Below are 27,803 nucleotides of genomic sequence, written 5' to 3' on the forward strand. Positions count from 1 at the left end.
ACGAGGGGACATTTGATGTAATCCGATTTAGCCTTTCATACCTCCGAAAGTAGTCTGTTGATCTCCATATGCTACCCCATCAATCTTGAATGCCCCATTCCTTCCACAATCCTGCGTTTCCTGGAAGCCCTATCACCACCAGGAGGATACTTTGTGCACTGATGAACCCTGGCTGGAGCTAGGTGTGAGCTGATCAGTCCAAGTGCAATCGCTGTTGGTATCATTGTCGTAATGTTCAGCCGGCTCGTCAGGCGAGATCCCGCAAGCTTCGTGTAGCGCTCGGAACGATTCGGATACGAGCCTGCGAATCTTGGCATCTGTAGCTATTAATATTGACCTTGAAGATGCAGCGCTGTGATCTATTCAAGGACTTGGAAACATGTTACTTACCCTCCTTAGGAATAGGATGTGGGGCGGTCGACTTGTTGCCTTCAAGCCAACGCTGGGCGTCCATCGCTCTCTCCATTGACTCTTCCTCAGCTCTCTTTATAGCATTGCGCTGAAAGGTCAGAACCCGCGCCCACTCCTCGCGCATGAGTCCTCCTTTCTTCTTTTTCTCCATCAGCGGACCAAGTTCTTGTTCCTCATCAGCAGCTTCAGCGTTTCTGAGCGCTCTCTTCTCGGCTCGTTCCATGCCTTCTTCGATCGGACGCAGTTCGAGCGCAGCATATCCCACCGTGGACAGTCGGTAGTTTGGCTCCTTCTTCTGGCGGTCTTCAGAGGCCTTGGCGAGCAAGACGCTTCGTAGTAATACCTTACTCAAAGAATCCGGTGCACCCAGCGCATCCAGTGTCTCATCGGCCTTGTCTGAGCCATGGATGACTTCGTCCTGGGAGTAAGACAAAACTCGCGATTCGACATAGGTAGCGATTCCAGGATACGCATCAAATGACAGGGCAGCTTCTTCCATTACTTTGATCAGGGCAGGGAGACTGAGCCACTCGCCGAGGCGAAAGATCTCCCCTCTGGCCATCTCACGGAGTGCGGGCAAGGACAGACTGTCAGCAGCGACGTAGACACGGATAGCAGTCGCGAGTTCCGCTGCAAACTTCTTCTCTTCTTCTTCTTCTTCTTCTTCTTCTTCTTCTGCTTCTTCCTCCTGTGGCTGGAGGCACTGGTAGGTACCGGTGATGAGATAGTGAATGATGACATGACCTGCATCGAGCGTGATGTCATCTAGCCACAGCTCGGACAGAGGATGAGAAGAATCGTCATCTCGGAACTGTGCAGCCTGCTTCATATTCTCATTGAGGAGTGAGCGGGGGATGTGCAGAGGGCCCGCGCTTGCGAAGTAAACAGCACAAGGACCACTCGCATAAGGCCTGTTTGCGTGTTCAGTCAAATTTCCCTTCATTGGAGCAAATACTCACGAGTGTGTGGGCTTGGGGCCCCAATATCCAGCCATTTTGCGTCGAATTGTCGTCGGTTTGCGCAACGGTTGAGAAAAGCATTAGCGAAGAAAAAGCAAAGATGGAAGGACAGAGTTGCTGAATTGGAAGAGGCAGATCCGGGGAGCCTTTTGATGTTCAGCGCCTGGTCCTAGCGCTGGTGGAGATCTGGTAAGAGGCTTGGTTTAATAAGGCTGCTCAACTCTGCCTCGCAGTGCTGGTGTCACAACACGCAGACGCCAGCCTCACACAACGAATGGAGTCTGGTTAATTCTTCGACTGTTCATTTTATTGGCTTGAGACTTCACTTGAGACCAAGATATGGCAAATTTAAGCATTCCGAGTTGGTTATCACGATCACTTTACAATCGTTTTCATATGCAATACAACAAACATCTCAGACTGCCAATCGTGTGTATCATTATGATAATGTCTGACATGCTAGTAAACAAGAATCCAATAACACTCGCACTAATATCCATGAAAACATGCGCCATGCAATTCGTCTTCCATGAGGTGATATTGATGTACTCAATTGGTATAGAATATTTCCAACAATTTATATTGAAAGATAAGTAGTGTTGTTTGGTGCGTGTGATACATCGCCCCGAAGCACGGGGTTGACTTGTTATCTTTTTGTGACCGAGTTGCTGCATGGCGATCTCTGATATGGTGGTGAAGAAGGGTAGAAAGACCTGAAATATATTGACTCTTGTTTAGCCTCTGGCTCCAGATCTGATGGCTGCCAAGCTGAGTCGTAATGTGTATCAACAAGGTTGATGGCGAGGTGTGTATGCGTGTGTGATGTAGTAGTCGGGCCAGAAGAAGGTATGAGTGCTGCCCGATGTAGACACCCATCCTATACCCCTTTTCTCACTCCCAAATATGAGAAGGGGTGGAAACAGTTCCAGCTGCATGTACTCTCGTCCGAAATGAGATGCTGAGAGTTTCATGCTTGAAGGAGACTTGTTGTACTTCCATCATCTTAAAGATGATCTGATGAAATAGAACGGACAGTAAAAAATATACTTGTCCCTCTTGGACGGCTTTTCCTTATTGCGGGTACCGATGTTTTGGCTACTCTTGATGCTTCCGACCATGGCCCGCATGATCTTTCCACACTTGATCTTGGCACCTGGAATGAAGTGATCAAAAGGAATTTCATCGTACTCATCGACATCCTCCTCGAAGGGGGTATCATCTTCAGGGTTTATACCCTCCCTTGCTCGCATCAATTCTTGGCGCAACTGCAAGTATTCTGTTACGCCTGGCAGAAGGGTTGGAAGGGTCTGGGCAACCAGACGCTGGCCTCGTTGTAGAGCCGGTCCCTGGGCTTTCTGCATGAACTGGAGCATCACCCATAGCCGACCCACTGTATCTGGAGGTTGCATGTGCAAGAGAATGTCTGTCGCCTGCCGTTTTGTTGTGGTCTCCAAGACATCCCAAGTGAAGTCGTCGATTCGGTGGATGATACCGGTGATGTGTTTCATCGCCAAGGGAGTATCAACTGTCACCTCGAGTACGCAAATAGGGTTCACAAGCTCAGCCAAGTCGATGACATGTTCTCTGGCTAGGACAACCAGACCATAGAGGTTATATCGGCGTCCCATAGCCCAGGCCTTTAGTGCAATCATATACTCTCTCAAAGCCATTCTCTCGTCTCGTGCTACGGTCTCGTAGTCGACGTCATATCTACGGCTCATTATGTAGTCCGCAAAGACGCGCCCAGTCGACACGTCTACATCTTTCATCTCGTATTCATCTTTTTCTTTAAATAGGGAACGGAGGTTTCCGGTGTTTGTGATAAAAATGCTAGGGATACTGATCGTCCCAGTTTCGAAATGAAATCGGCACCATTTGCCCAGTTGGCGTTCGGTAGTCATGGTGGTAAATTAAAAGTAAAGTCTAAACGTGACAGAACGGATGGTGATGTACAGAATGCCGAGTCGAGATTTTACAGGAGAGAAAAACATCCAGTTTCACGGGGGGAGGGGACTTAAATAGAGCACGGATTAAAGTTGATCAACCCACATAAGTCACTTTGTAGGGACCTCCGTCAAAGTCTGATCGAGCTTCTAGCTTTAAAGCAAGATGCTTAACATGAGTAGTACATGGCCTACTAGATCTGCCCCCGTTTTTTTGGCATCTAGGATAAAGGTTCTGAGCATTTTTGCCTCCAGTGGCCTCCCATCTGACGACTTGAGCTCGATGTTTCATGCCCTTACCTAGCCTGATTGGCATGCATAGGTATTCATGGTAGGAGGGTATTCTCTTTTTTTAATTTGCCGTGAACTCGTGATGTCTTACTTCGCCATGACTCACTGGAGTGTATAAAGTCATAACATTGTTCGGGAACTGCCAATCCCTCATTGGCTTGGAAATAACCTTCACATCGCCGTCCAATACATAGTCTAACTTTATATTTTCGAACAACGCTTGTGAAAAATCAAATGAGACACTACAGTAATGAGTTTGTTTGGGCAAGTAAGGATGTAGATATCAACGCGCAGATGCCCCTTGACAAATCGAAATCGAAGCCTACGCATAAGGTTTTATGCTTCAGGACCAAGGTCATACCACAGATGACAGCCTTTTTGGCTCTTATTGGCACAACTGTTTTGGTAATTTAACGTCCCATGCTGTTCCTGCACCTGAGCGTGAAAGTGTGGCTAGTCGGACTCATGACGAGAACACCCAATCATTTGGACAGGGTGTGCTCTCAGGAAGGCTGATAGATTAGCCTCAAACTTCGTGTGAATTCTTACGAAAAGTTGAATCGACAGGCTCCTGGTACATGAGTCTGACCTCTGGTACACAGGCACTGTGCTGAGAAAAGCGTGATCGAGTACTTAGCCTGTGGTTCTCCTGATAACTTCACAAGCATTACTTTACCAAGATTCGCTGTCATTTTTCAAGATAAAACTCATTGCCATAGATAAAAGCATGCAGATTAAATAGAACTACAAATAAAGAAAATATTGTTTGCAAATTTCGTCCAATGTATAAGAACAGCTTCCCATCAGACCCTCTCAACTGCTGCGTCTCCCCCATCCTACCCTACGTCAGCACGATTGCCTTAGTCGCCACTTCCAGATCACGATGACTCCCCTCTGTTAGTCGCGTGAAGTACATGCTGTATTTGGTATTGTGCTCGAGGACGTAGTCACTTGAAGTTGCCGTTTCCTCTCGAGCCCGGGGCCACAAGAGAAGAGGGAACAAGCAGCCTTTGATGGTGTTTCTCTCACGGTCTGAAAATGGGCAACGCTCCATATACTCCTCGTCAAAGGGCTCATCTGACTCGTAGTAGAAGAACTTGAGCCGTGTAGCAGTTGTTATGAGATCCAGCTTCAACTCCAGCGCCGGCGCGAGAAAGGAACCGAAATTGATCTTTTTCCTGAGCACTTCTTCTAGGTTATCATTGTCGTTATCTGGAAATGCCCAGAAAGAGTCTAAGTGCTTGTAAAGTATACGTTCTAGTTCCTTGACCTTTCTCTGGATAATTTCAGCCCTGCTATTGTCAGTCACTTGTGGGAGGACAATGCAATCTGCTCGATGAAGCTCATTGACTCCAGCTGGATATGTTAGTCATTTCCTCGCTCGATCCTCAGTTCACTTACCAAAATCCATAATAATCTGCCGATAGGCTTCTGCAATGGGGTTTGGTGGGTGAATGAATGCTGGGAAGGCTGGCTCGAATACCATTTCAATGACTGCTGAAGCTAATAGTCCTAGGAGCAACTCGACTTTGAAATTCCTGGAATCTTTAAGTCGAGGAATGCAATCTTTGAGTCCTTGTCCAAAAGCCATTAGCGCCCAAGACTCCGCGAGATCGCTGCGCATGGTTTGTTCCTCCAGTGCTTCTGGATGATCCCGGCATACTCCGAAACATGCATTTTGTATGTTCCGAAACACCATCATGTACAGTCTTGAAATCTTTTCCCCGTTCATACCTGGAATTTCGACGTTGAAAAATCTACTGCTGTAGACCCTTCTGACCGTATAATCCAGCTTTTGCTCGAGGATGTGTTGCACGCGGGCGTCGGGTTTATACTTCACCACAGCATCTAGCTCTCTCTTGAGTCGCTCTTTTTCGATCTCCGACGCAAGGAGCAGGGTTTCGATCTCCCAGATCTCTCTTCCATCGGGCGATGGGTAATCGGCGGAACGTTGCTCGACGGTTGTTTCAGCCCTCTTGGGGGACGGGCTGTCTGCATTTTGGTCTGCCGAACTGAGGCGCGATGAACCGTGAGATGGTTGTTGCACTTCAGTGGGTTGAGTGGGTTCGGCGGAGGAGTCTTCGTCAGCTTGGCCCACACTTTGGTCTTTCTCTTCGTCTGGCAATATCTATAGCAGCATATCAGTCAGCACGAGATGAGAGATGAGTGGCAGTTGACTTGACATGGTCGTACTCACAACCTTCAATTTCTCCGGAGAGACCATGAAACTCACCAAGAGCCTCTTAGTACACCATTTCGCAAGTGCACCGCCAACTTCAGACCGGCCAGCGTTGATGTCGGGTATACGGTTGAAGAACTGATCAACATCTCTGGAGGTCTCCTCTGGTAGGTTCAACGACTCGAGGCCAAATTCGAGCAAGTTCTCATAGTCATTGTCGCCTTCCATCTGGCCATGCTGGGTCGATAGATGCTTCAGCTGCTTCTCAGCCTGATCATCGGTGAATGTTGGTTGGACATTGTCTTGAAACTTTGGAAACGTGACACTCCAGAAATCAACTCCGTTACTGAAGCTCCATTGGAAATGGGCCAAAAGTTGGCAGGTCTCCTCATGTTCCCAGATCCTCTGCTGCTTTTGTTGTCTTCCGCCAGGGGCGAGCTTCTTCTTGGGTCCCCGCCTCGGAGGGTTATCTGCATACTGTATTGTCTTGATCCTTTTTCTAAACTTGTACGGGCCTGCGCTGGCCCTTTTTGGACTGCGTTGGGTATTTGGATCCATGGTAATGAATGGCATTCAGGGTATTAGGTAGGTTGGTAAGTTGTAAAGGTGAAATTTGAAACAAATCTTTTGACTGTGTTGTCGGCTTTGTTGGTAAGTCCGAGTGTCGGGTTTCTTTGTTGGCAATCAAAGTGCGAGTGGCGGGTTTCTTTGTTTGACAGGTATGGAAGTATGTACGTTTTCGCGCCACCCCAGTTTCTAGACGAGGCTCTAGATAGGGCGACGACAGACAGTTTAAGGCAGGTGCTTAATCTAAACAGGCTTGCAATAGTCTATATGTAAGCCCTTCTTCTTTTTTTTTTTTTTGTTTTTTTTTTTTATTCCAAATGTCGTATTATGATACAACTAACCTTTCTGATTCCAGTCAACCAGCCCTGATCCCATCACCCGGTCTAAATCTGTTCAATCCAACAGCTGTAGCAACCTAGCCTGGCAGCCTGCCAAAGTAGCTCAAAGTGGCTTGCAGGGGTGCCGAAGGTCCTTAGCAAAAAAAGAGATATCGCGAGATCCTCTCTTTTCAAGGCCTCATTTTTTTTTTTAATCAAGTCAAGGCTGCAGTGAAGCCTGTAGGCTTAAGGCCGAGAGATTAATGAATTATGCTGATAGACCACTGGCCAGGTGACCTACTGCTGTTGAGGGGGGTTGTATCAGATTGATATTTATCACAAGGCACGTACGTGGGTCACGGTGCTCAGACAGGTGGCTCTATAAGTGACCTGCCGAAAGCTGGCTGCATTACAGGCCGTCAATAATAGATCCTGCTGACCAGTTTAGAGCCCTATAACTTTACTACATAGCTGACGGGCTGTTAATGTTTTCAGTGACCTGCTGATACTTTGAGACCAGGTTATTATTGTGATGATCACCTGCTGATATTGGTAACTGCCTAGTACCTTGAGCGTCGTGGACTTCTCGGACATCTGCATATGTACTGAAACCACCCTAAAAGAGAAAACAGTCAATTCGGTTGACTAAAGTAGGCAATTAGGCGCCAAGAGTCTGACAACAAGGCAAGCCGTTTGTTTTCCTCTTGTTTGTATACTTGCAAAGCTACGTACCTAAAGGAGCATTCACCCCTTTGTACCACCACATGCGAGATAGTGGTCGCCATGAAATACTTATCCTTGATGGTTGAGTTTAGAAAAACCTCAATCTTTTCTATCTCTAGTCAAATTACTTTCTTCCCTCACCTATTACCACAATGTCTCCACAGGGTGCTGAAAAGCTTGTCATGGCTGTGGACTTCGGCGAGACGAACTCGTCGGTTTCTCATACTTTAGTACACGAGGGACTCCTGTCAGAAAGCGTCATTAGTTTGTCGCCCACAACAGTGTCAAACTATGTCTCTGGGATGATGACTTCCAGAGGAAGTTCGATGCACTTGGAAGTGCCAACCTTGCTCCGGTATCCCGTTGACTGGGTCTTCCAACCCCTCGACGAACTCAAAGTAGAGCAACCTGGCGCTATCCGCCATGACAATCACCAGATACGCTGGGGCTTGGAAGTCCAGCAAGACATGTCGAGAGTCATGTCACATTCTGACAATAATCAGATGCTTCTACACGGCTTCAAGAACCTTATGAGCCAGTCAGACAACCATCAGATGCAGAACGCACGTCTTATTGAAACACTCCGTCGACTATCTCAGAAGAGGTCTTGTCCAAGCGAGATTCCCATTCGAGAGATGCTTCTCTTAGTCATCATCGACTACCTGACGAAATTGCTCGCCCATGCCAAAGATGAGATTGTAGGGAGCAAATCTATTTCTACTACAGAGATGGTCATTTGCGTGCCAGTATTCTGGAATCAGCAAGCCCTTAGAGACATGCAAACTTGTGTGAGTATAGCCATGAAGCGGGTCGATTTTCCTGGAGTTCAATTCAGCGGCGATTGTATGGAGAACATATTCATGATATCAGAGCCAGAAGCTGCGGCGACACGGCTACTCGCCGGCCCCTCTGTCATCAAAGTAAGCAAATTTTCGCCTTCATACAGCATCATCCCAGCTGACCAGTAATAGGAAGGGGATGTTTTCACGATCCTCGACGCCAGAGGAGGGACGTGTGATGCCTTGACGTATGTTGTCACTCAAGGATTGCCTCTCAGGCTGTCCAGGCAGGTCGTGCATCATAGCGGTGAGTGGCTTTATCCTTTAGTGGGCCGTTCTGACTGTTCTTGACAGGCGATTCATGTGGCTCCAGTGCACTGAACGATGCATTCCGGCAGCTGCTAAGAACTTTACTCGCAGGCCACGACTACTTGAGCCAAGACGGGGCAACACTAGAGGGCTACATCTGTAAGCTCGCCGTTCATGACTTCGAGCACTTGATCAAGGCCGGATGGGTCGTCTCTGAGCATAGCAAAGACTATAGTCTTGAGGTCATTGGGCTTAAGTTTGACGCTGGGGATCCCAACCAAGCTGAGAACCCTCGACTGAGGCAGCCCAACCAGTTGACAATCCGATCGTAAGTACTGCACTATTCATGCATAATATACTCATAGTATGGTTTGGGTCTAATATAACAATAGTGAGCACCTCAATGAGATTTACACAAAGGTCTGCAAAAAGGTTTCTGCCATTATGGAGCAGCAGTTGCACGCAGCGGCCCAGAGTGGCCTGGAAATTTGTGTGTGTATTTCCAATGCTAATCGCAAAGAAATGACCTAACAGCAAGCAGAAAGTCATCCTGACGGGTGGATTCGGAGAATCGATTCCTCTACGAACACATCTCCGTCAAAGTCTCGAGAGTTTCAACGCTGCCAATAATTGCAATGTAGAGCTATATCTCTTCGACACACATAACCGGTCAGTTTCAGTCAGTTATCTTGTAGCCAGAAACTCATAACAATTACAGCATGACGGCAATCGATGCCGTTTCCTTGGGAGGTGTCTTAAGGGCACTTGACAAATCGAACGGTCCGACTAGGGTTGCAAGATCAAGTTATGGTGTTCGCTGCGATGAGCCTTACTTCCACGAGTTGCATGCAGGACAGCCGACTATTCCGGGCTTCCAAAACTCGAATGAACACTACGTGGAGGCCATAGAATGGATTTCGAAAAAGGTCGGTCTTTGATTTCTGTACCACGCCAAGAAATAATTACTGATAAATACATCTAGGGCGATGATATTGCTCCTTTGTTCCAGAAGTCTGCGACGCGCTACCAAACTTTCCCTTACTGGAATGCTGATGGTACAGTAAATCACGGGCCGTTCGTTTGCCAAGAGGAGATCTGGGTATCCGATGAGGCCTATCTAGACTGTCGCAGTTTCAAAGATGATCATAACAAAGGTATGGCCCCTGAGACATGGCCCAGCCAGCCTCCATTAACCAAGTTAGATGCTCAGAGGATTGGTGTTATAGTGACAGATGTCACACATCTCCGTCCACGGTTCCTGCGTAAGACTGCTCAAGCACGGGGCCCTCGTGGCCGTTACAGGAGATATTGGTACTGGAAGTTCCCTTATGAATTAGTCTTGATCATCGACGGCTTGAACATGAAATGTGAGTCTTGCCTCTAATTACACTATCCAGCTTTCACGCTGCCGTCCGCGCCGAGATCCGCAAATTAGTACTCTGCTCTGCAGATACTAACCATCTATGAATAACAGGTGTTCAAGTTTTCAACGGGCAGGTGATTGGAGAAATGAAGGTCGGCATCGCACCAGGATTCACACCAGGGGCCAACTGATCGCCCCCTGGCCTAGGCAACCAAACGAATTTATTAGTAAGCACAGAATTCGACAGTCTTCGGTCCTCTTATGAGACTGGGAGCTTTGGAAAACTTCAGGATACTCCAGGGAAAGAAATGCAAAGCCGATAAAAGTCTTTGTCTTTTTTGGTTCATCTCTGTATCATTTAACCTACTCTACATTATTCTTCCCATTAGTCTCAGATCTAATAACCTCCAGCCTCTTAAGCGTAGCGCTCAGCCGCAGGCTGAGTTGCTGCCATAGGTTCCTTGCCATTTCCCATTTGTGGTGGTGCCCAGTTCTGCATGGGGATATTCTGTCCTTGAGGAGGTCCGTAATACTGAGGCACCTGTTGGAAACCTTGCGCTCCCGGGCCCCAGTAAGCCGGTCCACCAAAGACCATTGTAACAGGTCGTCTCATCGCGGCGTTTCGCTTCTGGGTATCGATACAGGCGCCGACGAATAGGATGAAGTGCCAGAGCCAGATGAGGCACGTAAACACTGACAGGGCAATAAATAGCGTGCGTTTGCTGCCAACTTTGTCGCTGCTTGTGCAAATGTAACGTCCTTGTTCAGAATTGTATTCGCAATTTTCATCGAGGTAATCGAACTCATTATAGTATGCGCTAAAAGTGCTCTCGAGACCACCGACGATAGCGGCACCAAGCCAGATGAAGAGGGAGATGGCGACATGAGCGCCAGGGTGAATACCGGCCTTCCATTTGCGACCGAAACGAGTAGCCAATTCTGCGATATCCCAGACCATTGCTACGACGAACTAGAGAGTGTCAGTACATGTCATCTAGTCAAGGGGTTGAGAGAGCCGTACAAGTGGACAAGCACCGAGCGCGATCAGACCCAGTGTCTCAGTACTTCTGAGCGCGCCCGTAAGACCCAATCCAACAATACAGCAAACGATATCGATCCCGTGGAGTGTGAGCTTGGTGATCATCCAGGCCTTAGACTCAGGGACCTGGGGGGGTGTCCATTGCTGTTGAGGAGGCTGTTGAGGAGGCTGTTGCGGGTACGGCGCGTAAGGGGGCCCATAACTGCGAGGGTCTTGCTGAAAGCCAGGTTGCTGCTGTTGTTGCTGGGCGTACGTCTGAGGAGCATGTTGCGCAGTGGGAGGAACAGCGGGAGAAGCTGCTGGCGCAGGATCCGTTTGGGTAGAAGATTCAGGTGCCATTGTGCGAAATACGACGGGTTTAAAATATAAAATGAACGAAAGGACGCGGCGCGTTTGAACCACGGGAATAAAGGTAGCGCACAGCGATAGCGAGTGTAAAAAGCGAACTAACGAACGAATGACCGAAAACGAAGCGAAACGAAAAAAGAAGAGCCTTGTGCGAAAAGGCGGGTAAGACAGACTTGATATTTAAAAGAAAAAGGAACGATTAGCTCGCTTCCAGCTGTGAAACCCCCAGGCCAATATTCGAGATTGAGGCGTTGGATCAGAGCCCCTGGGACTTGCAAGGAGTAAAATCGTGTTAGTCCCTCGTTCAATTGGCTTCCTGCAAGGAGTAGCGCGATGAGTGGAGGTGATGATCCATGGATGGTGATCTAAGGGGCTTGTCGGTTACGGGAATGGCGATTTGTTTGAATGCGCTACGGAATGGGGATTTCAAGAGCCAGGTTTAGTACCCAGAAGGCTGCTTCTTCTGGTTCCGGAGCAGAATCTGCTGTAGAGCCACGGTTGCGTTCGGTGTTGACTCCATGTTTGTTAAGGTCCTTCATTCGAGGCTGCTTTGAACATGAAACATCCATGGCTGAGACCCGGATCATGATGCTGGTAAACACACGAATTGTCGGGAATAGAAAACAACATCTTTTGAAGACGCCACTAACAGAAGAAACAAAGCGAAATTTTCCTTTCATCCTTGGCGGCCGCCGTTAAGAATCTCATGGTTAGCCGCTTTGGGGATGGGTCTAGTTGCAGCTAAGATTAGACCAGGTACAGCATGAGGAAATCGCCGAACCTGGGTGCCAATTCTATAGGGCTATTGTCGTGTGTCCCTTTCAATGAGTCAGTCAAACTGGACCCAACGAAAGACCAGGTTGTAAATCTCTAGCAATACGGAGTACTCACACACTAACTAATTCCTAGCCTTTGGTGAAGTGCCTGGCCAAGACGGCCAACGGATATTGTGACATTGTTACATCGCTTCTACCGCCTTGGCACCAAAACGTACCATTGGGATCCTTCGTCTGTGTCGGGAAATCACCGATATGCTCTGTGAAATTTGATGCAAAGGGTATCAATCGAATCGTCTCTTGGCGCTACTTCGGCGACAAAGCAAACGCTTGTTTTGTATACAATATCCAAGATCTTCCCGTCACATACACCATTTATTCTCGCTGTAGAACCACCATAAGACCCATAATTCCCAACATCACTGTCTTGAGCCAAGGGTATTCCGACAGAAGAATCGTCACGTAACCGACAAATGGCATGTATCCCACAACGCTTCCAATAATGTCACTTCGTACGAGGTAGTCCTGGTTCTTGGCGTAGAGCTCGGTATCGTCCGAAAGGTTGTTATCTCCCTTGGTGAGAAGCTGAGCGGTGTCGCTGTACATCATTAGCCATTGCCCGCAACTCTTGCACAAACAACATACCCCTTGCCAAACTTGCGTACAACTCGGTGCACGATAGGAATGTCCTTGTCCTTGACGTTGTAAACGACAACCTCGCCAATCTCGGTCTCCTGTAGTAGGTTTCGGTTCCAGAGGAAGAGTAGGTCACCTCGCTGGAAGGCGGGCTCCATAGAGCCAGATAGAACGACGACGATCGGGGATGGCGAGTCGCTGATAACGGAAAGGCCTTTCCACATCTGCGACAGGTTAGCTTTCGTCCGGGAGCTCAAGAAGACACGTTCGCACCATGAAGGCCGTAGAGAGGATGAGCGCAAAGTTCATGAGCTGCGCAGCAGCTTGCCGCGGGTTTCCAAGAGCCGACAGCATGGCGAAGGTTTGTATATCGGCTTCGTGGAGTGAGGGGAGGTTGTTGTAGAGCTTGACAACTCCACGATGCAACTTTCGCGCTGGAGCGAAATGGACATCTGGCTCATGGGAGCTCGAGGAGCACGGGCCACCTGGTCTGGAACAACTGGGGCGTTTTGAGGCTGGTGTTCGTGGCGGTGCTAGATCAAAATAGTCCCCAAAATTCCAGGGACCTTGACGCTATAAATGGTCTTACGCGGGGGTGTCATGCTCGAATGAAGGTGATGTCATGACTACACTTGAAGCATGAGATCGATGTCATAGGCGTTGTAGGCGAATAAGGAGCTTGGTATTTAAAATGGTCACCTGCTGGTCCTGTTCTCTGTGTTTACATTCTTCTTCATAATCTCCAAATTCTACCGATCCAAACGTCTTGATCTTCACCAGAACCCAAGCACCTGCACTTACACTACTATACTCAAAATGGCCGACAACAACCAGCAGCCCGGTCTCATCGGCAGCCACGTCCAATACGTCAAGGGAGCCGCAGAGGTAAGTCCTTCTCAATCCCCCCAGGGCCTCTCACTCATGCCTTTAAGGCTACCATTGGCGCCATTACCGGCTCTCAACCATGGAAGGCCTCTGGTGAACAGGACAAGGCAGCAGGTCTTGCCGACATGAAGAAGGCTGGCGAGCTTCGAGCACAGAACGACCCGAACCACGAGAAGGGATATGGAAGGGTCGAAGAGGTCGCTGGTAGACTCACCGGTTGCCAGGGGATGGAGCGAGAAGGCCATGAGAGCGCTGCGCGCAAGCAGGAATAAGTGGACTGAATGATTGATGAGTGTACGATAAGAACTAGCATTGCGATATGTCGAGTTGATTGACTCGGCGGATAATAATGAACTCTTCATAAGCCTAACGTCCCGAAATCCGAAGACCTTTCACTGTTGCCTCCTTCCTTCTAGCATCGCTTCTCGTGCACCTTCCAGTAATCGTCATGAGCACGAGGCTACTGCCTTCTTGACTAACATCACAGCACCTTCTTTCTTCGGCTGCTGGCCGATACTTACCTACCACGATGGCTTCGTCCTCTCGTCTCTCTTCTTCCCAGCTTCATCATCGCGTATCTTTGTCTCGTTCAGCATCGCCTCTTCGACGCCTGATCCCCTACATCTCTTGGCTTCATCGGCTCCGCGCTCCAGCATCACCTTACTGCAATTATCTGTTTGACCACATCGTTTTGATCATCGATCTGCATCCTCTTCACCTTCTTTGTCGTCCCCGCTGAGTCTTCGCGATGGACTCAGCACCTCTCCTCCAGAACGCCGATGGCCTCCCCAGCCCCAATGTGATGCAGGACCATGTCAGTCATCTCCACGATGCTTTGGTTCATCGTTTTGCTGACTTGATGAACCGATAGCCTGCTTTCCTTCGAGCATCTCACTCCCCGTGGTCATTCATTCCGCAGAACATACTCGTTATCTTGCGCGGAGTTGTTTTGTCGCTTGTCACAGCCGTGGTGATCCTCGTCCTCAATTACGAGATTCACGAACAAAGCGAGTTCTCCGATTGGCGTATCGTCTTTGACTTTGCCAACATCAGTCTGTTCTTTGTCTTTCTGTACCAGCTCAAGACCTTTGTGAGTTCACATAAGGATTCCTTCCACTATTATTGACTTCTCTAGTGTTGGACATTTACCCACCTGTACTATCCCCACCATCATGATCGACACATGGGGGGTTTAGAAGGATGGCTCATCCGAAGAATGTCGCTCCCCAAGCACATGGGTAGCCTCCGCAAGCAATTCTACTTTACCCTCTTTTACACCATCACTGCTGTTTTCGCTTTTGCCAATTCGACCATCTACTTCTTCATCACACGCCAGCACAAAAGTGACGATGCCAGCGGCGAACCTCAACCCGAGCCTCAACCTCCCAACGGTACCGCTTCGCATGTCTGGGCTCCATATGCCGAAAAGACGCCTGCTGCTCCATGTAAGAGCACTTTCTTTATCGCATGGTAGTCAACTGATCATAAATAGTCACCGACATCTTTGGCGAGGGATGGTTCCGTGCCTTCATCATCTTGTCCTTGTACGCATTTGGATCTTCGGTGATGGTGTTTGAGATCCTTGTTCTCAACAGCATTCGACGTCCATGGGTAGGTCGGTGTTCAGTCGCGATAGCAGCTTACTGACCTTATAACCAGACTGTCGGCATCCACCTCATTGGCATCATGTTCTTCGCCACAGCTTACCTGGGTTGGGCGGCCTTTGGTCACCTCGTCACCAACTATTACCCATTCTTCTGGCTTGACAAGAACGAAGTTGGGTCGGATGAAGCGATTACTCTTTACTCCATTGGCTTCGTGTTCTTGATGCCCATCAGTGAGTTCTTTCTCTAACATGAAAGGTGTAAATGCTTATTACCATAGTGTACATCCTCATGCAGGGTCTCATCGCTTCCCGGGAGAGCGTCACACGATCAAACTCTGAGGCTCGCGCCATCGCTGCTGCGCAAGCGGCCCTTGATTCCTGAAGGGGTACGAATTGGGAATGGTGATGGGTGCTGGAATTTGTTTGGTGGTTAACGATGGATCAGGGAAAGTCTGCCGATTGAGTGACTTGATGTGATATAGATTGATACACCTGATTGGGGTAGGGTTACTCGAGACGTCTGGTTAACCTCTTAAACCTAAAATTGACTCGACTTCGCAGCAACGAGACCGTTGTAAAAGTGAAGAAACGGCCTGTGACGATATTTCGCCGAAGTAACTCCCATGAGTTGACTCATTCAAGTTGAAAGCCACGGTGCAATGCCCGTAACCGACAGTCGGGTTTGTAAATGTCTTGGTTGTGAAGCGTGCAAGATGCACCTGTAACATTGCGGCGGCGTGAAGCTACGTGCCACAGGGACTCGGCGACACCACCTTGGATGCAAATCAACCAGCCCCGTTGTAGGATATTCACCAATCACACGCAAAGATCTACTCGCACAGATGGCATGGCCTGGTAGCGTCTTCACACAGACCGTCGATTGGGTACCGGACGGATGAGTTGGTGAGGCACCACCAGGACCACGACAGGGCAATTTACTGAGTGGCATTGCACGGTCACATCGAGAGGTTGGAGTGGCGATAACACGGATGAATTGATTGGTGTTGATAACAAACGAGCCTTGTTTAATCGCGGCGGTGCAAATAACGACTAGGAAGAAAAGCCGGGGAAGGTGAAAGATGACGGTGAGTCGAGTTGGGCATTGACATTTTGAGCTTTTGGGAGTTGCAGGGGTCTTTGGCTGAGATAAACGTGAAGTGAGTGTTGGCAGAGACTCATATTTGAGCCTGACATTGCAGCCTCGACAACGAGATCAATGCAAGATAGACTCAGGCTTCAATATTGCAAGGGCTTTGAAATCAGATTATTAATTCTGCCTTTTAAAAGAACCCAAAAATGGAGGTCGGGTTGCATTGCAGAGGCTGTAGTCGAGTCGCTGGCTGCCTCATGCTCATCCTTGAACCCCGCGGGTAAGACACCATCGGTATAAATACAGGCCTAACCCCCCGTACCCCCGACTTCTTCTCTCTTCCTCCCCCCCCACACACAACCAAAAAAGGGTCGCAAAGATTCACCAAGAGGATATCGTCTTGTCTTGAAGGACATATTTCTCCGCCCGGGCCCATTTGTCAATCTTTTCTGTTGTGCGTCGCTCTTTTCTTCTTCCCTTTTGCTCTCTATCTCTTCGCTCTTTTCGTCACTCTCTAGCCAAGCCGATCGATCGATACAAAAAGTTGGGAGTCGTTATTCTCCCTACAATAACCTGTCCGAGTCGAAATTCCCGTTACGAGTCCGTTCTTTATATACCGATTTCCTCCCATAACTACCGTAGCCATGTTCAAGCGTTCGTTTAGGTCGCAAGACCCCAACCGCGTCGACAAGACTGCGAGACTCAAGAGATCGGGCTCCCACCGGGATCACACGAAAATGTCGAAGCTGCAAAGATCGCTCAACGAGCAGGACGCGATACCCCAGAAGCCTGCTCCAGCACCCGGGCCTTCACCCTCGCCCATCGTCACTCTGACTGTTGGTCGAGATGGCCGGCTCTTTGCAGCACATGAGGATGTACTCCGCCAGTCGCCTTTCTTTGAGGCCGCCTGTCGCGGAAGTTGCTTCGAGGCACAGAGCAAGAGGATCTCCATTCCCGACGAAGAACCCGAGGTGTTCTCCGCCGTCCTCGAATATCTCTACAAGGGTGACTACTACCCACGTCTGCTCCACAACAAGCAGCGCAACTCTTGGGAGCTCGAGGACCAAGGCCGTACACCTCACACATCACCCAACCCCGAAACTGGAGGTGGCCGCGCAGGCGCTGCGTCTGAAGCCACTATCTACCTGTCGAGTCTCGATATGGCCATCCTCCGCGACACAGTCGTTTACTGTGCCGCGGACAAATACGGCCTCGAGGAGCTCAAGCGTCTGGCCCTGCGCAAGCAGGGACTGCAATCCGGCATCGATGTCGGGACCATTATACGGTCAGCTCAGTACGCCTACGCTCACACACCCGACTCAGACAGCCGTCTGCGCGCTCATTACCTCGCCCTGATCATCCGCTGCCGCAAGACCTTTAAGCGCAGCGGGACCATGCAGGCCGAGATGGAGGCGGGCGGCAGCAAGCTCTTCTTCGACCTGTTTGTAGCCATGTGCAATCACCTCGACGACGTCATTGACGTGAGCAATGCTCGCACGCCAAAGACTGTCTGAGTGATTCAAGGTAACCCAAACACACACTACTCAGGCCTCCGGATGCTTCGTGTGTTTGATCATAGCTGGAGGACAAGCGCGAAATGGAACACCGCCAAATCCGCGAAAAAAAGAAAAACCCGCAAAAAAAAGTGATGCTTACAGGAACAGTTGGAAGTCGGCGTTTGGTTGCTTTTCATGCTCCATCATCAAATTGAAGTCCTAAGGAGCTTTGTTTCATTACATCACTCCCCTTCTGCGAGGTTGGCCGACCGAATTTTGATGATACACGAGCTGAGAGGATCTAATCAGACGCATGCGACGTCCTTCACATCCTCTGCTCATTTATTGTGAGTTTACTCGTCGCGAGTTTCTATTTCTGCCTTGTCATTTCAACTCTGCTTTGATACCCACTTACACACGGACACCGGGACATTTCTTCCCCACTCTACTCTGGCGTTTTGTTATCCACCAAAAAAAGACCGGGTTGTCTTTGGTTCAACACCAGAGTTTGGGGGACATTTTGGGAAGTGGAATGCTTGACTGCTTTTCTACACCCGCGAGCAAATGCCCCGAGATTGGCTAAAAGCTTGCATTTGTACCATCTTGGAAATTTTTCACCGAAAAAAAAAAGGATCTCTTCTAGTTTTGTTGTTGTCTTTTTGCTTTCACGTTTTATGGCAGGAGTTTTTCTCTTTTGAACATGCTTAGAACGCGAAACGGATACAAACATCTGCTACTCGGATTTTGCACAACAGGGGGGACCTTGAGAACGAGAGGCTTTAGTAACATCTTAAATCTCACACACTGCGTGTGTGCCTCGCCTCTTCAGTACTGGGTCAGCCCTCTTTTGCTTTTGGTTCGCATCTACAGACTGATACCTCGAACCTGTCCTTTTGTTACTGCTTTCCTATTTTGTTTACTGGAGGAGATGGGAATTGGAGATCCTTTCTGCATGGGTTTGTTTGGGACCGGCGAGACGCCGATGAGAATGAAGTTACGATCTTGATGATTATTAACAACTTGGGATCGTTGAACGATCCTCCCTGGCGCAAGCACCGTCAGGGTAGAGGTAATGAGAAATTCGGCCACCTCAATTGATGTTCCTTTGCCTGTGATGTCTGTGATGCAATGCTTAAAATAGTGAGGTTTGTTATTAGGCGGTTTCATCCCACTCAACCTCAAACTTCTCAAACGTAACCTCAAGATCCTCCTTGATCTCCTTCTTGGGATCAGGTCTCGCCACAGCAGCAGCAACCTCTAGATCCCAGCCCTCACCTCCATTATCACCATAAACCCAATTCGTCTGCCTCAACGGCGTCTTGTCACCGTCCTCATCAACCCTGTACGTCCACATACAAAGACCCAGCGCATCCTGCACCTTCTGCACCTTTACCGTAACGCACTTCTCACCGTTCCTCACGCCAGCTTCATTCTCAGGTCCGACTTTCTCAACGCTCCAATCTGCCCACTGATCGCATGTCACGGTTGAGTAGCGCGGGTGATCGTTGTATAGCTCGATGCCGGTCTTGATCCACTTGCGGGGCGTGGGGGAGTTGGGGTTTGTGAAGACTAGGAGAAGACAGGCCTGATCGTACTGATGGATGTATTTTGTGCCAAAGGTGAGAGTTGCGGAGATGAACTTCTTAAGAGGTTTTTTGGAATGCGTGGTGAAGGGTGCTGGGTTAGTTAGTGAGTGAGGCTAGTCGTGATGGCTGGTTGAGAGGGCGCGTTTGAGAGTGAGGGGTTGAGGTGGACTCACCAGTGAAGACGTCAGTAGAAGGAGGTTGTTTCCAGATATCACTACCAGGCGGCGCCGACCATTTGAAAGGAGTTTCCATTTTGACGATTTCAACAAAACAATATGTAGTAATTCTAGGATCCTAAAGATGTTATTCTTCAAGGGACACTTCAATGTATTTATAGCTCTTCTTAAACGATGCTCTTGACTAAGAATCGCGGGGCAGACCTGACGTAATCGGATTAAGCCGAGCAAACAAGCAGCGGAAACTCCGCCTTTTGCGAGGTTCTGAGACGAATTCTTGTTGGTAGAATGCAGGAATATTAATAACCGGTGATCACTTTTACGGTTAATTCTGGAAAGGTTCTGGCTTGACAGGGTATTGTATGTAGGGCGTGAGCTTGATGCGGATAAAGTGATGATGGGTGGAGATGAGCTGAATGCCGAGTTACCTTATTTGGAAGGGGACATTCATGGCCTGGTAGACTGAAAGTGTGTATACAGATGAAAAATGCCAACGTAGTATAATTGATTCCGTCTTATGGCAATGCAAAAGACATTAAATATGATACTAAATCGTTGACTTAACTCAATGAATTGCTCTGCGTTTACCCTGTACAGCTAACTTGAGTTTGTGGGGTTAAACCTCGGCTCTCTCGTCACCAACCGCTTCAACAAGATTGCTCGCACAAACTGACTGCAACAGCAAATCTCCTCTTCATTTCTCCTCATCAGAAAAACGAGGATCAACAAAGATTGGCGACTCTACAACGACAATATTCATCAAAGACTCTGCTCGCTATCATCTATGCAGTGTCAGGACTATTCCAAAAACATCACGCACTGGTGTTCGAACCGTCACTGCCTTGGCCCTCTGACTCAGTCGAATTGCAGGGGCTTGCTCACACGAGTGAAAACTCTTCCCCACTCGACCATAGACACTCATTTCTTCCACCCAAAAAACCCCGCCTGCACCGAGACTCGCGATTTCTCTTCACCAGTATCTCACCTCGTCCATCCCTCTCTCTTTTTTTCCCTTATCGCGATAATCTTTTTTTGTAAGAGCTATCGTATACAGGCTCTTTTGACGCCGCGGCACTGGAGTGCTCATAGCTTCTGTGATCTGGCCGTTTGTCGGCCTGGGGGAGAGAAGGAAGATCAATAGCGGAACGACTTTCAATTCATTTCAACTAAATTATAAGATACTGCGACAATGTCGTCTTTTCTTACACCACCAAAATCGGGGCCTACTGGGCGCCCGGCTGCGAAACCACGATTCGGAAAACCCAACCCCGTCCGAGCCATGCGAGAACGAGAAGAACGACGAGCCGCGAATGCAGCCGCCCATTCAAATAGCCTACGGGTTGCTGCTGTAAATCGAAATGCTTCATTAGCAAAACCGAATCGTCCACAATGTCCGAACAAAGCCTGTCCAAAACCCAATGTCGTCGATGGAACATGTCAGACTTGCGGTCGTATCTCTGACGACAGTAATATCGTTGCAGAAGTCACCTTTGGAGAATCGTCTTCGGGTGCTGCTGTTGTTCATGGTTCTTACATTGGTGCTGATCAAGCAGGCGTGCGAAGTATGGGTCCTGCGTTTCGAAGAGTGGGAGGATCTGAGGATCGAGAGAAGAGCATTAGGGAAGCAAAAGGCTTGATGCAGGGCTATGCGCAGCAGCTGAACGTCAGCGACAGTCTGGTCACTGCAGGAACGCAAGTCTTTAAGCTGGCGTCAAGCGCAAACTTTATTCAAGGTCGCACATTAGCCAGCGTTGCGGCTGTCTGCCTGTACGCAGCCTGTCGAGCAGAGCCACCGTGCAAAGTTATGCTTATCGATTTGGCGGACTTGGTGCAGCTCAACGTCTTTAAGCTGGGTCGCATTTTCAAGAAGCTTAATGAGGTGGTGCCAATTGGCAACGACGGCCTCATTCCAGTGTATCCGGAGGATCTTATCTGGCGATTTGCCACAAAGATGGAATTTCACCAAGACACAGCCAAAGTCGCTGAGGATGCTGTTCGTCTGGTCAAGCGAATGAGTCGAGATTGGATGGTCATGGGCCGTCGACCATCAGGCATCTGTGGAGCTTGTCTGCTCATGGCAGCACGAATGCACAACTTTCGACGAACTGTGCGAGAGGTTGTCTACATCGTCAAAGTCACCAATCACACAATTCAGAACCGACTGCAAGAGTTCAAAGTCACCGAGTCTAGTCGAATGTCGGTCGAGGATTTCTTGAAGCAGGATTTCCTGGAGAGCTCTCATGACCCACCTTCCTTTTACAGGCAGTCAGCCGAATACAAGAAGCAGCTCGCCGCAAAGAATAAGAAGCGAAAGAGGCCGACAGACGCCGACGATGATGAAGATGAGGAGGAAGATGACAATCTGGCCGACAAGATTGATCCACGGTTAATAGAAGGCGGTGCTGATCTTTCGAAGGCGCCCGTTGTTGAATATCGCCGCGATGATGACGGCTTTATTATCCCGCCTATACCATCCAAGATCGCCAAAGACCCATCGCTTGTCAACAGGCTGAACGAGAACGCAGAGGATGAAGAAGCCGAGGGTGAAGACACGAATGTCCAGACTCTGGATGGCCTGGTGCAAGAGTTTGGAGACGTGATGGATGAGGAGCTTGCGGAGAACGGAACACAAGAAACAAGCCAACGGAAAGGCAGCAAACCACAATTGCCCATCAACGAGGAATGGGAGCAGGATGAGCAAGAACTAGAGGGCGTGATTGAGGAGATCTTCAATGACCCTTTAACATACGAGCACGCCATGGCCTACACGACTGCCGAGCAGCGAGCGCGAATTCACACAGTCTGGGCCTTACAGCAACGACCCCAGAAAGAAGTTTCCATGTCGGCAGACGTCACAGAGGATGAGTTTGCCGACGACCCCGAGGTGAACAATTGTTTGCTGTCACCCGAGGAGGCTCAGATCAAGGAAATGATCTGGGTGAACCAGAACAAGGAATGGCTACGAAAGCACCAAGAGAAGGTGTTCCGCAAGAAAGTCGAGGCAGAACGACCGAAGCAAACACGAAAGCGACGTAAGCGAGCTAGAATGGGTGAAGGCCAGACCAGCCCCGCCAGCTCAGCCGCCGAGGCAGCCGTCAACGTCGCGAAAGATCGCGCCTGGTCCAAGAGGATCAATTACGACGCCATCCGCAACATTTTCGACATGCCCAACCTCGGAGGTCCAGGATCAGAAGCCACAAGCCGCAAGACCAGTGTCGCAGGAAGCACAAAAGGTGGCGACGATGCGAGCGAAGCTCCCGACGAGAGTGTCGCTGGCGACGAACCAGAAGCGCCCCCGGAGGAAGAAGAGTTTGAGGAAGAGGAGTACGATGAGACGCAGAACTACGGTGATGGCGAAGAGTTTGGTGGTGGAGGTGATGAGTTTGGCGGCGGGTATGATGAGGATGATCCAGAGATGGATGCTGAGTATGGTCTTGAGGAGTATGCTTGAGAGGATTACAACAAGAATTGAGTGGTTGGGATGGTAATTGATACCCATATAGATAACAGGACTGCTGTAGCACATACGCATATGAGCGATTGAGGTATAAATCTGTAAAAGTCTTACCTTGTCTTTCATCCGGTGTGTTCGTTCAATGACTTTAGTCCAATCTTAGACTGGTTATCCTGAACTTATAGAAGATTTAGGACAGGCTCGTCTCGTGAAGCACTGAAGATGTAAGCCAGAGCTCTAATGTGGAGCCCTTCGTGATGAGATGGAGGCGTGGTGTCGGTGAGTGTTAGTGGTGGCGCTCACAGAACCTGTTCCCGTATCACATCCACCTCGCTCATATGAGACTAAGGCTTTTCAGAGTTCTTGCATTTATCATTTATCCAGTTTACACTGATCGATGCTAAGTGACATCGGGCATGTTCATCGCTGGGTGTATCCGTACCTGCATGTCCGTAAGTGGTTTGGGGCGTCAACACCATGGCGATCTTCCCCACATACATCTGTCTCACTTGTATCTCCACATTCGATGTCAGCTCAACCCAACCATTGACTTTTTGAATAAAAGACCACCCGCCTGCTTTACTGTTCTACGTGTCTCCCAAAAAGAAGAGCTGTCCTTCCAATGCCTCAGGTCGACTTGGTGTTGCTCTCCCCCATTTCCGTGATGACCTCAAGACATCACAACACCAAAAAGAAATATTCTCGAGACGCCCAGGACTCGAACCTGGAACCTTTGCCACCGGAAAGCAACGCGCTGCCATTGCGCCAGCGCCCCACTATTAATTTTCTACATTTCTAACTCTTATTTGAAACTATGGCCATGCAATATACTCAACCGGAACTCGTGGTGTTGAGCCAAAAATTTCACGTCCGATACCGCGCGGGGCTGCCACATCCAACAACCAAGGCCCGTGTGGCTTTAAATTGTCCAAAATCACTATTAAACTTGCTTTTTACGCATTCAGTCTATCTCAGGTGGCATCTGTTAGTTCGCTGCTTTGTTATGCGTTTGAGTGTCGTCGTTGCGCTGCCGGCGGTACGTATCCGTGTCGGCCGAGAGTGGACCCACATCGCCCGGTAAGGCTGAACCATTCCGGGCCGTACTCAATGGTCTTCGAAAGCCTGAATGCCTGAGCAGGCAGCAAGTCTTTAATTTTCTTAATTCAGCACGGCGCCTGCAAATGAGATCAAGTTCATGTCCATGGAAGCTGGTGAGGAATGAGCACGACATCATTGGAAATAAGGCAGCCATAGGAGCCGACCTTGTGCATTGGCGCGGTAACACTTTTTGGCAAGGGGTCTTGATGGCAGATGAGATTCACCTCACAAAGATGAGTAATGATAGATTGACTGGCTCGCGCCTCTCAAAATCAGCATCGTCACTATTAAACAATCTTCATAGCAGTTGCCGGCGCTGTCTCAATTATTTCACGACACAAACAGCAAGGTCATTGACATTGGAAGAACTTTCATGGGGCACAACTTACTGCCAGCTTTTGCTATATTGGCCTTGGCACCAACACCAGAGGGAAATGAGCAATCGCTGAGAGCCAGCGGCGCTGTGTGAAAGCACGAAAGCTCCTTCGGTGCTGAGCGTACTTTGGGAAGTGAGCATCCGCTTTCGAAATGAAGTGACGCTGTATACGGTTAACATATTGACCTTCATCATAAGCCCGGCTCAGGCAGCACGGTGACCTTACGCCATAAGCGACGCCTCAAGAGCGGGCGTCAGTTTACAAAACTGCAATGACTCACCAACAAGTCAAAGATCGTCCATGAGTCAACATCAGTAAACTCAAGACCTCCCATGGTGTAGACACACCCCCTAGGGAGCAAGAAAACTTAACAAATTGTGCCAAAATAAACTCATCAAAGGGTATCCTAAACTTATGCTAAATATCCTAAATCTTTTTGCCGCTTAGGATCGAGGGCCTAAGTTTTCTTGCCTCGCGTAGGCAGGCAATCGTCGATTGCAGGCTGTTCATATCATACGCTCGACTTGCACAAAGGCATGAGTCAGACTGATGGTGAAAGGTACTTCTAGATGGCAGCGCATGTTCATACTGTCACTAAAGCCAGAAGCCCAAGGTGCTTGGCGGTCATTCCTCACGTCGTAAGGAGCAAGTCCCGGCTGGCGCAAGAACTGTTTAAGCTCTGGAAAGGCATTATTATCAATATGGATGGGCACTAGCAGGCAGCAATTGAACGGTTGAAAATCTCATACGGACTGTATCACGTCGCACTCATCGTGTAGTTACATGAGACACTAGCAGCAAGGCGTGAGAAAATGGAGGACTCGAATGCCGGCCGCACTCAAAAAAATGAGGGCACGTCTTGCAGGATAGCTTCAATTCACATCACAGAGCACGGAACGGCACAATTTCGAAGTTATTGAGAACACTGAATGAAATTTTGGTCGCGGCTTTTATCTACCTCTAGACCCATGGATGAAAACACCAGTAACGAAAGACAATTGATAACTTTTTGCCCATTTCCGACATCAAGACCATCAAACCATTAGCGGCATTAGACTTTTTTGTTTGTCCCATGCAGGTTCGCTCGCAGAGCAAATACCTGCCCGACCACCTGATTGACCATTACAGGTACAAAAAGGCGAATCGCTGATTCCTCCGATACGCTCACCCGGCTTTTCGACCGGGCTGGAGCTGCTGGGGTATCATCTCCAAAGAAAATATCGTCCCTGTCCCTTGGGGGAGGGGGCCGAGCACGCTGTAGACAAGGGTTTCCATTCAACCCAAAGGAAAACAACCAAGGAAAAATTGTTAAAGAGAGAGTAGTGTCGAGGCCAGGGATAGCGGCAGTAGGCTATGCCGTCCTCGTACGTTTTTGTGGGTGTGCATTGCACTAGATGTGGAGATAGTTCACATCCGAGATGCTTCTGTGCCTCTTATGGCCGTTGCCAGCTTCGGTGGTTGCCTTGCGTTTTTGAGACATTGATTCAAGGGGGCTGCGCGTGGCGTCGCTCATCTGCCTCTTGTGGCGGCGAGCGGGTGTTAGGGGGATAGCAGCTGTGTCGAAGCGGTCTGATTTGAGACCCTTGAGTGCGGTGTAGTTATAGGGGCCGCTGAATGCGAGCGAGTCCTGGGTAGCCTGGTTGCTCAGGATGAGCTGCTGGTTAATTTGGTTACGGCGGAAAGCTCCGACAGTCTCGGAATTGATGTGGCCATGAGCCTGCTTCTCGCTGGTAGCTGTGCTGGGTCGCGCAGGTGTTGATGCGGGATCCCAGTTGTCGCCCTCTTCATCGCCAGAAGAGTCATTTTCCTCCCAGGCGATGAAGTCGTTGAGGTCCAGATTGAGTTCAGCGTCTTCTTCCTCCTCATCCTGCAAGCTAGGCGCGGTTGAGCTCTCGTCGGCGGTATTGGGTTCAGAGGGGAAGGGGAAGAAAGCCTCAGCGGGCCCCATAACCTGAGCCGTATTGAAGAAGTCACCGAAAGTGTTGGAGGAGAACATGGCGCTGAGCATCAGGTTTGCAGAGTTGCTCATGATAGGTGACTCAGGCCCCTCAGTACCCCAGGGAAAGTTAAATTGTTCGGGGGAGAGGTCGAGTTGGTGGCGTCGATGAGGAGTGAAGATCATCATCTTTCCGGTGACGGGGTTGAGGACAGCAATTGGCTTCTTGTCGGAACGGTCAAGGTTGTAACGTCCCAAACGGGGCTGGCCACGCTCGGCCTTGACCGGGCTGTCGGCGTCAGAGTCGGAAATGTCGCTCATAGGCTTTGAAGGGCGTCGAGTCTTCCTTCGTACAATGGGTTCGGGTTCATCTTCTTCGGTGGTATCACCATCAGCTGGGCATGTTAGTACTGGTAATGACGCCCATATAGCCAAACTTACTCTCGTAGCCATCCAGCTCTGTGGGTTCCTCAAAGCCAAAGGGAATGGGCTGAGGGGTAGAGGCAGCAGTGGCTGGCTGGGAGGCCATTGGAGTGGCAATAGGGGTGTCATCGTCGATTTGTCGGAAGATTTCCTCAGCATCCGAGTCATCATCTTGCTCGCCGTACTGGTTATTGAAGTCCCAGAAAGATCCCGAGTCGGAAGACTCATTAGGATCGTTCTCAATCTCACGACGGAAAGCAGGATCCAAGTTGTTTTGAGAAACAAAGATATCTGGGAAGAAACCCTGAATCTCATCCTCGGTGTCGGTAGAGTCAGAGTCGCTGGAGGGCACGTCGAAGTGAACGTGGCGCTCTATAGGCTCCTCACCAAAGATATTGGCGTCTTGGTAGACGTCAGGCTGGTCCTCATCGTCCGTAACGATGCCTCCCCAGCTAGCAGCGTCATCATCCTCAATATCCAGACCCTCCTGCTCATCGTCGTCCTGTTCCACTTCCTCCTCTTCTTCTTCGTCATCCTCCTCGATAGTCGGTTGCGGCCGAGGAGCTTGTGGTGGGGTGGGGGGAACATGAGTTTCCTCTAGGATGTTCTCCTCCTCGGCCGCGGCAACATCATCCTCATCGTCGTCTGAAGAGTCGCTAATATCTTCAACGGCAGAGTAGCCGCCATCATCGGAGAGGTCCAGAGAAGAAGCAGAAGGAGTGTCGGAGACCCGACGGCGGCGCTGGGCGGTCTTGGTCTTTTTGACCGGGGTTGTAAACTTTTGCTTTAGATTGCGAGACATTTTGGAAATGCTTCAAGATGTTTAGGATTCTAATTGTAATGATCGTTTGAGTTGTCTTTTGAGTGGCGTAGATGAGCAAGCTCAGATCAAATATTTTCTAGCTATGCAGTGCAAGGCTTGTATTGTAGTAAATATATGCGTGTATACGCTTTCGAACAACTTCAAGTTGTTTTTATCGTCTTTGATAGAAAGAGAAAGGTAGAGAGGTGGTCGGGAGAGTAGAATGGTAGTAAC

The 27,803-nt window shown here is 49.3% G+C and overlaps 12 protein-coding genes and 1 non-coding gene across 13 annotated transcripts; 5 read left to right on the plus strand and 8 right to left on the minus strand.

Annotated features, from left to right (window-relative positions):
* Positions 1 to 132: 132 nt before the first annotated feature.
* On the minus strand, positions 133 to 1,405 carry FOBCDRAFT_243705 (uncharacterized protein; the record flags this gene model as incomplete). The annotated part of the gene is made up of 3 exons (XM_059610550.1): positions 133 to 323; positions 391 to 1,322; positions 1,371 to 1,405. The coding sequence occupies 3 exons, from the start codon at positions 1,403 to 1,405 to the stop codon at positions 133 to 135; spliced, it is 1,158 nt and encodes a 385-aa protein (XP_059467868.1).
* A 963-nt stretch (positions 1,406 to 2,368) lies between these two features.
* FOBCDRAFT_206607 (uncharacterized protein) lies at positions 2,369 to 3,271 on the minus strand (the record flags this gene model as incomplete). Its single annotated transcript, XM_031190481.2, has 1 exon — positions 2,369 to 3,271. The coding sequence occupies one exon, from the start codon at positions 3,269 to 3,271 to the stop codon at positions 2,369 to 2,371; it is 903 nt and encodes a 300-aa protein (XP_031034466.2).
* Positions 3,272 to 4,149: 878 nt separating this feature from the next.
* FOBCDRAFT_144067 (uncharacterized protein) lies at positions 4,150 to 6,341 on the minus strand (the record flags this gene model as incomplete). Its single annotated transcript, XM_059608173.1, has 5 exons — positions 4,150 to 4,289; positions 4,493 to 4,960; positions 5,006 to 5,248; positions 5,339 to 5,732; positions 5,838 to 6,341. 5 exons carry the CDS (start codon positions 6,339 to 6,341, stop codon positions 4,150 to 4,152), a joined length of 1,749 nt encoding a protein of 582 aa, XP_059465853.1.
* A 1,201-nt stretch (positions 6,342 to 7,542) lies between these two features.
* On the plus strand, positions 7,543 to 9,913 carry FOBCDRAFT_206609 (uncharacterized protein; the record flags this gene model as incomplete). Its single annotated transcript, XM_059609177.1, has 8 exons — positions 7,543 to 8,310; positions 8,362 to 8,476; positions 8,524 to 8,806; positions 8,871 to 8,970; positions 9,020 to 9,147; positions 9,197 to 9,404; positions 9,461 to 9,845; positions 9,876 to 9,913. The coding sequence occupies 8 exons, from the start codon at positions 7,543 to 7,545 to the stop codon at positions 9,911 to 9,913; spliced, it is 2,025 nt and encodes a 674-aa protein (XP_059465854.1).
* Positions 9,914 to 10,114: 201 nt separating this feature from the next.
* FOBCDRAFT_323153 (uncharacterized protein) lies at positions 10,115 to 11,547 on the minus strand. Its single transcript, XM_031190485.3, has 2 exons — positions 10,863 to 11,547; positions 10,115 to 10,811 (listed from the first exon to the last, which is right to left on the minus strand). The coding sequence occupies exons 1-2, from the start codon at positions 11,217 to 11,219 to the stop codon at positions 10,257 to 10,259; spliced, it is 912 nt and encodes a 303-aa protein (XP_031034470.2). The 5' UTR covers positions 11,220 to 11,547; the 3' UTR covers positions 10,115 to 10,256.
* Positions 11,548 to 12,266: 719 nt separating this feature from the next.
* On the minus strand, positions 12,267 to 13,067 carry FOBCDRAFT_53448 (uncharacterized protein). The gene is made up of 3 exons (XM_031190486.3): positions 12,914 to 13,067; positions 12,650 to 12,864; positions 12,267 to 12,602 (listed from the first exon to the last, which is right to left on the minus strand). The coding sequence occupies exons 1-3, from the start codon at positions 12,992 to 12,994 to the stop codon at positions 12,380 to 12,382; spliced, it is 519 nt and encodes a 172-aa protein (XP_031034471.1). The 5' UTR covers positions 12,995 to 13,067; the 3' UTR covers positions 12,267 to 12,379.
* Positions 13,068 to 13,237: 170 nt separating this feature from the next.
* Positions 13,238 to 13,895, plus strand: FOBCDRAFT_53449 (uncharacterized protein). Its single transcript, XM_031190487.3, has 2 exons — positions 13,238 to 13,525; positions 13,573 to 13,895. The coding sequence occupies exons 1-2, from the start codon at positions 13,457 to 13,459 to the stop codon at positions 13,795 to 13,797; spliced, it is 294 nt and encodes a 97-aa protein (XP_031034472.2). The 5' UTR covers positions 13,238 to 13,456; the 3' UTR covers positions 13,798 to 13,895.
* Positions 13,896 to 14,273: 378 nt separating this feature from the next.
* Positions 14,274 to 15,513, plus strand: FOBCDRAFT_264336 (uncharacterized protein; the record flags this gene model as incomplete). The annotated part of the gene is made up of 6 exons (XM_031190488.2): positions 14,274 to 14,339; positions 14,397 to 14,615; positions 14,661 to 14,970; positions 15,018 to 15,136; positions 15,185 to 15,362; positions 15,410 to 15,513. 6 exons carry the CDS (start codon positions 14,274 to 14,276, stop codon positions 15,511 to 15,513), a joined length of 996 nt encoding a protein of 331 aa, XP_031034473.1.
* Positions 15,514 to 16,761: 1,248 nt separating this feature from the next.
* Positions 16,762 to 17,824, plus strand: FOBCDRAFT_53453 (uncharacterized protein). Its single transcript, XM_031190491.3, has one exon. It carries the CDS (start codon positions 16,866 to 16,868, stop codon positions 17,733 to 17,735), a length of 870 nt encoding a protein of 289 aa, XP_031034476.2. The 5' UTR covers positions 16,762 to 16,865; the 3' UTR covers positions 17,736 to 17,824.
* A 939-nt stretch (positions 17,825 to 18,763) lies between these two features.
* On the minus strand, positions 18,764 to 19,999 carry FOBCDRAFT_231822 (uncharacterized protein). Its single transcript, XM_031190490.3, has 2 exons — positions 19,477 to 19,999; positions 18,764 to 19,394 (listed from the first exon to the last, which is right to left on the minus strand). Exons 1-2 carry the CDS (start codon positions 19,553 to 19,555, stop codon positions 18,871 to 18,873), a joined length of 603 nt encoding a protein of 200 aa, XP_031034475.2. The 5' UTR covers positions 19,556 to 19,999; the 3' UTR covers positions 18,764 to 18,870.
* A 419-nt stretch (positions 20,000 to 20,418) lies between these two features.
* Positions 20,419 to 23,098, plus strand: FOBCDRAFT_231823 (transcription factor TFIIIB subunit BRF1). Its single transcript, XM_031190492.3, has one exon. It carries the CDS (start codon positions 20,669 to 20,671, stop codon positions 22,928 to 22,930), a length of 2,262 nt encoding a protein of 753 aa, XP_031034477.1. The 5' UTR covers positions 20,419 to 20,668; the 3' UTR covers positions 22,931 to 23,098.
* A 538-nt stretch (positions 23,099 to 23,636) lies between these two features.
* FOBCDRAFT_t187 lies at positions 23,637 to 23,708 on the minus strand. Its single transcript has one exon. It is a non-coding gene; the product is annotated as a tRNA-Arg (tRNA).
* A 1,613-nt stretch (positions 23,709 to 25,321) lies between these two features.
* Positions 25,322 to 27,785, minus strand: FOBCDRAFT_53470 (uncharacterized protein). Its single transcript, XM_031190493.3, has 2 exons — positions 26,786 to 27,785; positions 25,322 to 26,739 (listed from the first exon to the last, which is right to left on the minus strand). Exons 1-2 carry the CDS (start codon positions 27,567 to 27,569, stop codon positions 25,799 to 25,801), a joined length of 1,725 nt encoding a protein of 574 aa, XP_031034478.1. The 5' UTR covers positions 27,570 to 27,785; the 3' UTR covers positions 25,322 to 25,798.
* Between the last annotated feature and the right edge of the window lie 18 nt (positions 27,786 to 27,803).

This window comes from Fusarium oxysporum, chromosome IX (assembly GCF_013085055.1).
Source record: "Fusarium oxysporum Fo47 chromosome IX, complete sequence".
Lineage (NCBI taxonomy): Eukaryota > Fungi > Ascomycota > Sordariomycetes > Hypocreales > Nectriaceae > Fusarium > Fusarium oxysporum.